Source organism: Mobula hypostoma, chromosome 23 (assembly GCF_963921235.1).
Source record: "Mobula hypostoma chromosome 23, sMobHyp1.1, whole genome shotgun sequence".
Taxonomy (NCBI): domain Eukaryota; kingdom Metazoa; phylum Chordata; class Chondrichthyes; order Myliobatiformes; family Myliobatidae; genus Mobula; species Mobula hypostoma.
This window is the reverse complement of record NC_086119.1, coordinates 47841626-47853687: the sequence shown is the minus strand read 5'-3', so window position 1 is coordinate 47853687 and position 12062 is coordinate 47841626. Positions and strand designations below refer to the sequence as shown.

At 40.3% G+C, this 12062-nt stretch overlaps 1 protein-coding gene across 2 annotated transcripts in view; it reads left to right on the top strand.

Moving 5' to 3' along the window:
* ap2b1 (adaptor related protein complex 2 subunit beta 1) overlaps positions 1-12062 on the top strand; it is a 275766-nt gene that overhangs the window by 103711 nt on the left and 159993 nt on the right. For both annotated transcript variants that reach the window (XM_063031461.1, XM_063031460.1), the window contains exon 12: positions 845-943. In XM_063031461.1, the coding sequence (XP_062887531.1) occupies positions 845-943 (99 nt within the window). The remainder of the gene's footprint in view (positions 1-844; positions 944-12062) is intronic.

The following is a 12062-nucleotide window of genomic DNA, read 5'->3' as shown; positions in this document are numbered from 1 at the left end:
CCAGCAACTTTGATGTGTGTTGCTTGAATTTCCAGCATCGCAGAATTCCTGTTGTTTTTGTTGATGGCAATGAGTTCTACAGATTCACCACTCCCTGGCTGAAGAAGTTCCTCCACATCTTAGTTTTAGTGGGATGTGCCTTTATTCTGAGGCAGTGGCCTCAGATCTTATTAGGGAAAGCATCCTCTCCATTTCTACTCTTTCCAGGCCATTTAGGTAAGCTTCAATGAGAACCTCCCACCCCCACCTCCTCCTCCTGAACTCTACTGAGTACAGGCCCAGAGTCATCAAATAATCATCAGAGCCTTTTGTTCCTGCGATTATTCGTGTGAACCTCCGCTGCACCCTTTCAAGGGCCAGTATCTTTGCATTGGTTCAGGACCAAAAGTTTCTCATGATATTCCAAATGTAGTCTGACAAAAGTCTTGTAAAGCCTCAGTAATGTCACCAGTACTCTTACATCACCTTCAATCATTCGAGGGCTTTGATCCCATCTTTAATTTGCGGCTTTATTGGAAAGATGGTAATAGAGTTAACACAGAGATCTCACCGAGAATTAAAATTGAGTTGAATTCTCTGTTAAAGCTTTGATCAATTAATATCAAAGACAAAATACTGCAGACTGTAACTAGTTGAATTGAAGCAAATTATCGTAAAAGTTATCAAGGGTAACATTTCAGAGTTTGAGATAATTAGTGCAATTGAGTTAAGAAATCTATGACAACATTTTAAATAATGTCTATGCATGTAGCTTACAACTACCTATTCAGAGATTAAAGCTAAATTTGAAATATGTAAGGAATAACTCATGTGAAATTTTCTCCCACTCCCATCCCCGGGACAGGTCCAACTGACCTTGCTTACAGCAATTGTGAAGTTGTTTCTCAAGAAGCCTACAGATACTCAGGAGTTGGTCCAACAGGTCCTCAGCCTGGCAACACAGGTATGGAATCCAGATTAAGGTTGAAACTTTCTGAGAAAATCTACAAAAGGGAACATTGTGCCTGATAGATTTATGCCAAATGCTGTCAGGTTTTTAAAGGTGACATGTCCAGGTGGTGTAGAGAAACACTTTGACACGTTTTGTCTCACTACGTTTAGAGATGCTAAGTATCACTAGCTTGTACTCAAAGTGCTGCTGTTGAACTACTTCCAGCTTTTAAAGAATTAAAATCACAGAACAGCGATGTTGTGGAATGAGAAGAATCAGATAAAAAGTCTGAACCAGGTTGTTTTTGATGATTAAAAATTGCTTTATAGAATCCCAGAATTTTCACTTCTGGTAAGGTTAGTGTTTTTCAACTTGGTATGACGTTGCAAGTTTGGGAGAGGAGATGGGCTCATTGACAGGATTTTTGGTAAATCAATGACAAGAAAAGACTTGAAAGCCTTGCCTTTTCACTTCTTGGTTTTACTCAGAGAAGGTAAGGGAGAGAGACACAAGAAAGGTATAAACAAGAGGCTGCAAAATTTGGGTGTAGAGTTGAGTCCCTAAGTTGGAAGCTGAAATGCAGCATAATTTTAGGGCCAGAAAGAATTGTGATGTTAGAAGAAATTCAGTTGGTTTTTGAAAAGGGGAATGAGTGTGTTAATTTTTTTATAATTTTGTGAAGCGAGCAGTGAACAATACCTCACTTTTTATATTATGTCTGTTCTTACACTATGTTTAATTTAACTATTTAATATACATATACTTACTGTAATTTGCTTTCTTTCATTATGTATTGCATTGTACTGCTGGAACTAAGTTAACAAATTTCACCATGTGCTGATGATATTAAACCTGATTCTGTTGGTTTTTTAAAAGCTTCCCAGTCCCCTCGATTCTCATTAATTTTGCTATATTTTATACTGTTTCTTGCTTTTGTCCTGTCTTTGTCTTCCCTTGTCAGCCATGGTTGCCTCATCGTCCCTTTAGAATGATAAACCATTCCTGCATCTTTGAAAATACTCCCAGAAACTCTAGCCATGCTGCTCTACTGTCATCCCTGCTAGTATCCCCTTCCAATCAACTTTAGTCAGCTCCTCTTTCATGTCTCTATAATTACCTGTATTCAACTGTGATACCAATACGTGCGATTTTAGCTTCTCCCTCTCAAACTGCAGGATTAATTATATCATATCATGATACTGTCTCCTCAGGGTCCCTTTACGTTAAACTCCCTAATCTGATACTGTCTCCTCAGGGTCCCTTTACCTTCAGCTCCCTAATCAAATATAGTTCATTGCACAGCACCAAATCCAGAATTACCTTTCCTCTTGTGTACACAACTACAAGCTATTCTAACAGGCCATCGTGTAGGCATTCTACATTACTCCTCTTGGGATCCAGCATCAACCTGATTTTCTTAATCTACCTGCATATTGAAATCTCCCATGTCTATTGTAACATTGGCTTCTTAATGTGTCTTATCTATCCATTGTTATAATTTGTACACCATATCCTGACTACTGTTTGGAGTCCTGCATATAACTCTCATTTGGGTCTTTTTACTCTTGCAGTTGCTAAACTCTACCCACTGGATTCTTGACTTCCTCACTTACAGACCCTAGTTAGTTTGGATTGGCAGCAACATCTCCTTCACAATCACCATCAGCACAGGTGCACCACAAGGCTGTGCATTTAGCCCCTGCTCAGCTTGCTTTATACTTATGACTGTGAGGCTACACACAGCTCCATTGCCATATTGCTGACGACTCCACTGTTATAGGCCGAATCAAAGGCGGTGACAAATCAGCATATAAGAGGGAGATTGAAAATCTGACTGAATGGTGCCATAACACCAATCTCTCGCTCAATGTCAGCAAAACCAAAGAGCTGACTGCAGAAGGCAGAAACCAGATATCCTTGATCCAGTCCTCATCAGGGGATCAGAGATGGAGAGGGTGACCAACTTTAAATTCCTCAGCATTATCATTTCAGAGGATCTGTCCTGGATCTGGCATATAAATGCCATTAGAAAGAGAGCATGACATCAACAGCTTAAACTTTCCTGGAAGTCTGCATAGATACAGCATGTAATCTAAACCTTTGACAAACTTCTATAGATGCACAGTGGATAATATACTGACTGGTTGAATTAGGGCCTGGTATGGAAACACCAATGCCCTTGAACGAATAAGCCTACAAAAAGTAGTGGATACAGCACAGTCTATCACAGTTAAAGCTCTCCCTACCATTATGCACATTTATAAGGAGCGCTATTGCAGGAAAGCACCATACGTGCTCATTTCTCGAGCTACCATCAGGAGCCTCAGAATCTACAATACCTGAGGCAATTCTGTGGACGCAAAAAAGAAACAAGGATGGTAGTTTGCCTCTCAGTTGCCAGGGTTCGTGATGTTTCTGAGTGCATCCACAATATCCTGAAATGGGGGGGTGAGCAGCCAGAGGTCGTGGTACATATTGGTACCAATGACTTGGGTAGAAAAAGGGTGGAAGTCCTGAAAGCAGAATACAGGTGTTTTGGAAGGAAGCTGAGAAGCAGGACCTCAAAGGTAGTAATCCTGGGATTGCTGCCTGTGCCATGCTACAGTGAGTATAGGAATAAATGAGGTGGAGGATAAATGAGTGGCTGATGGATTGGAGCGGGGGGCAGGGATTCAGATTTTGGACCTTTGGGACCTCTTCTGGGGCAGGTGTGACCTGTACAAAAAGGACGGGTTGCGCTTGAATCCGAGGGCGACCAATATCCTTGTGGGGAGGTTTGCTAATGCTGTTGGGGAGGGTTTAAACTAGATTTGCAGGGGGCTGGGAACTGAAGTGAAGAGGCAGAGGATGGGAAGGTTGGAGCACAAGTTTGGAGCAGCAGCTTGTATGGAACTTGTAACGAAGGACAGGCAGATGTTAGATTAAAGATGCACTCTGCCTGTTGGTTTGAGATGTGTCTATTTTAGTGCAAGGAGTATCTTAAACAAGGCGGATGAACTTAGAGCATGGATCTGTACATGGAACGGTGACGTTGTGGCCATTACACAGACTTGGCTGTTTCAGGAACAGGAATGGCTGCTGAGCGTGCCAGGCTTCAGATGTTTCAGGAAAGGGAGGCAAAGAGGAGGGCGTGTGGCATTGCTAATTAGGGGTAGCGTCAAGGTTGCAAAAAAGGAAGAAGTCATAGTCTACTGAATCAGTGTGGGATGGAAGTCAGAAACAGGAAAGGGGCAGTAACTCTACTGGGTGTTTTTTATAGACTCCAATAGTAACAGGGATATCAAGGAGCAGATAGGGAGGCAGATTCTGGAATGGTGCAATAATATAGGGTTGTTGTGATGGAAGATTTTAACTTTCCTAATACTGATTGCCATCTCCTTAGCGCAAGGGGTATAGATCAGGCGGAGTTTTGATAAGCCAACAGAGGAGAGGCTGTTGTTGATCTGATATTGGAAAATGAACCTGATTAGGTGTCAGATCTCTCGGTGGGAGAGCATTTTGGAGGTAGTGACCACAACTCTTATCTCTTTCACCATAGCACTGGAGAGGGATAGGAGCAGACAATTTGGGAAAAACAATTGGGGTGGGGGAAATTTGATGCTATTAGGCGGAACTTTGAAGCAGATGTTCTCAGGGAAGTACACAGTAGAAATGTGGGAAATGTTCAGGGAACATTACATGGAGTTCTGCTTAGACATGTTCCATTGAGGCAAGGAAAGGATAGTAGAGTTAAAGAACCATGGTGTACAAAGGATGTAGAAAATCTAGTTAAGAAACGAAAAGTTTACGAAGACTCAAGAAACTAGGTACTGTTAGAGCTCTGGAAAATTACAAGGTTACTAGGAAGGAGCTTAAGAATGGAATTAGGAGAGCCAGAAGGGGCCATGAGAAGGCCTTGGTGAGCAGGATTAAGGAAAACCCCAAGGCATTCTACAAGTATGTGAAGAGCAAGAGGATGAGCCATGTGAGAATAGGACCAATCAGGTGCAATAGTGGAAACGTGCATGGAGTCGGAGGAGGTAGCAGAGGTACTTAATGAATACTTAGCTTCAGTATTCACCAGGGAGAAAGACCTTGGCAATTGTGGGAATCACTTACAGTGGACTGAAACACTTGAGCATATAGACATTAAGAAAGAGGATGTGCTGGAGCTTTTGAAAAGCATTTTTAGGTAAGTCACTGGGACTAGATGAGATATACCCAGGCTACTGTGGGAAGCAAGGAAGGAGATTGCTGAGCTTTTTGTGATGATCTTTGCATCATCAATAGGGATGCGAGGAGGATTGGAGGGTTGCAAATGTTGTTCCCTTGTTCAAGAAAGGGAGTAGAGATAACCCAGGAAATTATAGACCAGTGAGTTTGACTTCAGTAGTGGGCAAGTTGTTGGAAAGGATCCTGAGAGGCAGGATTTGTGCGTAGTTGGAGAGACATAATCTGATTAGGGATAGTCAGCATGTCTTTGTCAAGGGTAAGTCGTGCCTTCGAGTCTGATTGAACTCTTTGAGGAAGTGATGAAACACATTAATGAAGGTAGAGTAGTGGATGTAGTGTATATGGATCTCAGTAAAGCATTTGATAAGGAAACCTTGCTTTGTGGATCCAGAACTGGCTTGCTCACAGAAGGGTGGTTGTAGATGATTGGTATTCTGTATGGAGGTCGGTGACCAGTGGTGTTCCGCAGGGATCTGTTCTGGGGCCCCTTCTCTTTGTGATTTTTATAAATGACCTGGATGAAGGAGTAGAAGGGTGGGTTAGTAAGTTTGCTGATGACACAAAGTTTGGGGGTGTTGTGGATTGTCTGGGTGGTTGTCAGAGGTTACAGCGGGACATTGATAGGATGCAGAGCTGGGCTGAAAAGTGGCAGATGGAGTTCAATCCAGATAAGGGTGAAGTGGTTCATTTTCGTAGGTCCAATTTGAAGAGAGAGTATGATAAAAATGGTAAGACTCTTGGCAGTGTGGAGGATCTGAGAGATCTTGAGATCCGTGTTGACTGGACACTCAAAGCTACTGCACAAAGGTTGACAGTGTTGTTAAGAAAGTGTATGGTGTGTTGGCATTCATCAACCATGGGACTGTGCTCAAGAGCCGTGAGGTAATGTTACAACTATACAAGATCTTGGTCAAACCCCACTTGGAGTATTGTGTTCATTTCTGGTCACCTCACTACAGGAAGGATGTGGATACTATAGAGAGAGTGCAGAGGAGATTTACAAGGATGTTGCCTGGATTGGAAGGCGTACCTTATGAAAATAGGTTGAGTGTACTTGGCCTTTTCTCCTTGGAGCGATGGAGGGTGAGAGGTGACCTGATAGAAGTGTTTAAGATGATTAGGGACATTGATCGTGTGGATAGCCAGAGGCTTTTTCCCAGGCTGAAATGGCTAACATTAGGGGGCATAGTTTTAAGGTACTTGGAGACAGGTACCAAGGGGATGTCAGGGGTAAGTTTTCCACACGCAGAGTGCTGGGTGCATGGAATGTACTGCCAAGGATGGTGGTGGAGGCGGATACAATGGGGTCTTTTGAGAGCCTCTTAGATAGGTACATGGAGCTTAGAAAAATAGAGGGCCATATGCTAGGGAAATTATAGGCAGTTTCTAGAGTAGGTTACATGGTCAGCACAACATTGTGGGCCGAAGGGCCTGATATGTGCTGTAAATTTTTCATTGATTCTAACGTATTTCTTTGTGTTTACTGTGAATGCACAAGGGAAGATGAATTTCAGGGTAGTATGTGGTCACATTTACATACTTTGAATTTTGACATCTTTTGATCCTATGTTTCTTCTTCCTAAGGATATGATATCTTTTTTTTACCACAGAGCCACACCATCCGTTTACTCTTTTTCATAGATGCTGCCTGGCCTGATGAGTTCCTCCAGCATTTTGTGTGTGTTGCTTAGATTTCCAGCATCTGCAGGTTTTCTCTTGTTTGTGATTGGGCCACAACATTACCTCTGTCTGCCTGCCTGACTTTTTGATAGGATGTTTGTCCTTGAATGTAAGCTCCCAGCTGCAATGTTATTTCAACTACAAATCTGTAATGCTCACAACATCATACCTGCTAATTTCTAGCTGCGCTTATGAGCTCAGCTACATTATTTCGTATTTTTATTTTTGTTGTCACTGAGACGAGACCTGAAGCTCTTACTGTGTTCGTATCCTATTTGTTGTGTAGCAGAATGTATCTTGAGAGCCTTGTCTCATCTTTGTACAAGAAAAAAATCCTACTCCAAATCCGAATCAGGTTTATTACCACTGATGTATATTGTGAATATTTTTGTTTTTTGACAGCAGTACAGTGCAGAACATAGAAAGTTGTGTAAGAAATGTAAAAAAATAAATAAGTAGTGGAAAAAGAGAGCAAATGGTGAGGTTGTGTTCATGGACTGTTTAAAAACACAAATGCGATGGTGGGGGGGAAGATGCTGTTCCTAAAACATTAAGTGGGTGTCTTCAGATACCTTCTAACTGACGGTAATGATGAGAAGAGGGCATGTCCGGATGGCAAGGATCCTTAATGATGGATGCCACCTCCTTGAGGCATCACCAATTGAAGATGTCAGTGGTCTGGAGTTAGTGTCTGTGACGTAGCTGGGTTCAGTTTTTTTTTCTGATCCTGTGCAGTGGTACCTCCATATCAGAATCCTTCCATGGTACATCTGTAGAAATTTGCTATAGTCTTTGCAGACATAACAAATCTCCTATCATTTAATGAAATATAGCCACCGATGTACCTTCCTTGATGCATCAATTCAGGATGAATCGTCAGGGATGTTGATATCCAGGAACTTGAAGTTTCCATTGCTGACCCCTTGATGAGAACTGGAGTGTGTTCTGCTGCCTTCCCCTCTCTGAGTTCTACAATCAATTCGTAGTTCTTACTACATTGAGTGCAAGGTTGTTGTTGCGACACCACTCAACCAGCCAATCTATCCCACTCCTATGCAGCACCTGAAGCTATACTTTCTTGATTTCCCTCAGTGGGGAAGTAACCTCTCAGCATCTGACTTATTAAATTCCCTCAGGATCATGTATATTTTAACTGTATAACCGCTTAGTTGCAAGTTTCAAATATGTTTAACCAAGCAGGAAAAGAGCCCCCAGACTTAAACTGATCCTATGATTGCATGGAGGAATTTTGATAGTAAATTGGGCTCTGATATAATTTGTAGAATCTGATATTTAAATGCTAAGTCATTGCAGGAGATCTCCAACCCATGGCATATTCTTCCTGTTATATGTAAGAAGTTGCTGATGCTTCCTTTGTCCCTGGCAGTGGAATGCATCAGTAGCAGAGATCATGGCATCGAGGGTTGTTCTCCTGTACAGGAGTGGAGGTAAAAGAGTCGGACTGATGCAGAGAATAGAACAGTTAGTTGTAAGGAGAACACGCAGGCATTTCTGCAGTCTGAAATGGGACCCTGGGATGAAATAATTGCTTTTCTGGTTCTAAACTCAAGTATGCCTTGGAGCAGCTACAGAGCATCATGGGGGAAAGGGTGAACAACAAAAGATTTTAAAATTGGGATGAAATCATGCAAGTTGAGTTAGGAAATAGGTTGAAAAAATGGAATTGAAAGCTAGTAATCTTGGATTACTGCAGTGCCACGTGCAAGTCAGGGTAGAAACAGAAGGACATTTCAGGTTTAAAAAAAAGGCTAAAAGAATGCTGTAAAGGTGAGAGATTCAATTTCCTGGGAAAATGGAACTTGTACTGGAGCTGTTGAGATTAGTGCAACTTGTACAGGCTGCACTTGGGCAGGATTGCAAGTATTGTCTTTGGGAGAGTGTTTGGCAATGCTGTCGGGGAGAGTTCAAACTAAAATGATGGGGATAAGAAGACAGGAAGGGGAGTAAAAGGGAGAAAGAAATATAATGGCCAGAGAAATCAAGGGTGAAAAACAAAAGGGTTTGCAGTAGAAAATAATGCTAATTAGGCTAGTAATGTTAAAAAGACAAGCCTAAAGCATTCTCATCTTAATGCTTGGCTCATAGGTGAATTAATCACATGAATAGATGTCTGATATAATTGGGATTACAGAGATATGACTATAGGGGAACTAAGGATGGGATCTAAATATCCAGAGCTATTCAATATTTAGGAAGGATTGACTGAAAGTAAAAGGAGATGAGGTAATGTTGCCAGTTAAAGAAATTGTTATCCTGGACAGCAATGAGTAATTGTTCAAGTTTATCCATTTGAATTTCAAATATTTACCCATTTCGATCCACTGTCAATAGAATATTTTCATCTCCGTTATACCTTCATAGTTTCCTGAATTTATATTCAAGGTCCTCCCATCAGAATCTCAGAATCTGCCATTTTACTCTCCATTTTAGTGAAGAGTTCTACCATATAAAGGTTATGAAGGCTCACACAAGATTACTAATTGATTTTCACTACTCAACACCCAGCGTAGGAATGCCTGCTCTCTTGTTGGTTTCTCAACGTTCAGAAAACACTGCCATATACGCTGTAGGAATTTTTCCTCCTCAATATTGTTCCTGATTTTGTTATCTATGTGTGGATTAATGTCACTCATTATTACAGCTATACTGTATTGCATGTGTCACTAGTTTCCTACTTAATTGCTTTCCCGATATTATCACTAATGTTTGGGAGTCTGTATACAACTCCTACCAGCAGTTTCTGTCCTTAGCTACATATTTCTTTGTTTTGCTGATATGAATTCCACATCATCCAAGTTAACGTCCTTCCTCACTATTGCATTAATCCAGCATTTTGTGTGTGTGGCTTGGATTTCCAGCATCTGTAGATTTTCTCTTGTTTGGCATTAATCTCTCCTTTGATTCTGATCTTCACAAAGAGCAAGACAAATAAGCTCTCAGAAATGTTATGCAACCTAGGGTCTTGGGGGTGGGAGGTAGAGGATCTGAAGAAAATCAGTATTTGTAGGAAAATGTATTAATTAAATTGAAGGCAGATAAATCCCCAGGACCCAATAGTTTATATCCCAGAGTATTTAAGGTCATAATGGCTACATTGGTGGTCCATTTCCAATTTTCTTTGGACTCTGGATTAATCCTATAAATTAGAGTGGCGAAGTAACCCCAATATTTAAAACAAAAAGGGAAATAAAGAAAACAGAATATTAGGCTACAAATGAGACACAAATGCACGAGTTCTTTATTAAGGACATAATAGTAGAGCATTTAAAGTCTATACAGGATCATTTCAATGTAGCATAGGCTTACAAAAGAAGTATCATGCTTGACAAATATATTTGATTTTTTTGATGATATAACTAGTGTCAAGTAAACCAGTGAAAACCAGTGGATGTAGTTGTGTATTTGGACTTTCAGGAGGGTATCCAAAAGCACCCATGCAACAGATTAGTGAGAAAAAAATAAATAAAATTGTGGGTAATGGATCCAACACTTGCTGGTATACTGGAGACTGGAGTAACAAACTGGAGCCATGTGCTGGGCAGTGACCCGTGGAGTAGCACAACAGTAAATGTTTGATTCAATGACTTTGAGGTTTGAGTCTTTTATATTCTGTGCTTTCTGCTTATTTTTGCCATTTGCGCAATTTGTTCTTTTTTTTTTGGTTGTTTGATGTTTTCTTTGAATGGGTTCCATGGTGTTTCTTTGTTTCATGGCTGTCTGTGGGAAGAAATTTCAGGATTACATACTGCGTACATACTTTGATAATAAATGTACTTTGAATTTTTTGGACTACAGTTGCTCACAATGTGTATTAATGATTTTGATAAAGGAATTGGGTGCAATATCTCTTAAGTTTGTGTATGACACAAAGCTATGTCGCAGTGTAAGGAGAATGCAGAAAGGTTCTAGTGTTATTTGGACAAGTTGGCAGATGTAGTTATATTGTGGGTAAGTGAGGGTTATCACTTGGTGTTAGAAATGGGAAGATAAATTATTCCTTGAATGGTAATAGATTGGGAAGGTGCAACAATAACTGGGTGTTCTTGTATATCAGTTACCAAAAGTAAAAATCAAATGCTTTGGGCACTTAGAAATATAAATGATATGTAGCCTTCATTGCCAGCATATTTGAGCATAGGAACAAGTGTCTTACTGTTCTGGTGAGATTATACTTTAAATATTACTTGTTTTATTCTCATCCGAAAACGGATTTTCTTGCTATGCACCAAATTGGTTCCGGGAATGATGGGTTGGTCATTTGAAGCAATATTTGGAAGATTTGCTAGAGTTTAGAAGAATGAGAAGGCATCCCATTTAAACTTGGAAACTCGACGTTATTAATGCGGGAGAGTGGTGGAGAAGCCCAGAAATACAGCTCACAGCCTAAAGATCTGGGATTAACCACTTAGGACAGAGTAAAAAAGAAATGTCTTCTCTGAGTGGTGAACTCATTGAGTTTTTCACCACAAATGCAATTGAAGCCAAATCAATTAATAAGCTTAAACAATTAGATCAAGTTCTAATAGCTAATGAGATCAAGGGATGTGAGAAGAAAGCAGAAGCAGGGCACTGAATTTGGATAATTCAGGTAGGTTCAAAGAATTGATTGGTCAACTATATTTTCTGTTTTTCTTCGTTTTATGCCATCCTCTTAGTACTAGGAGTAAGCTTGGTGAACTCATCTGATAAGCCTTCAGTGTAAGCATATTCCTCTCCAGAGAAGAACCTGAGAGCATATTATCCAATTTAGAAAAACAGCTGTGGTTTACATAATCATATAGTCAGCTATCAACTGTACGTAAATAATTGATAACTTTAAATATGACAGCTTCACCAAAGGATACACCTATTGCTTTCAACCATCATTAAGATTAAGGCACGCTTTTAAAATGAGAGTTCAGCTTCTCCTTGAATGAGTTTACTTAGATTATTTACCAACTAATTTGATTTTGTGTGTGGGCAGTTAGTTTCCTGCTCTTTTCCATATCTTTGAATGTTTCATCTGATCAGCCTCTCTTATTCCATTGGCTTCAATTTTATGGGGAAAAAAAAATAACATGCGGTCAGTGCTTTTTAATGTTCAAGTTCAGCTTCATTTCTCTCATCTGCCTTGATTCATTAAAAAGAACCCAATCAGGTTTGTTAAACACAATTTGCCATGTTGGCTTCCCTTTATTAGTCTTCCCTGCATCCATTTAAATGAAGGTTATTCAATTAG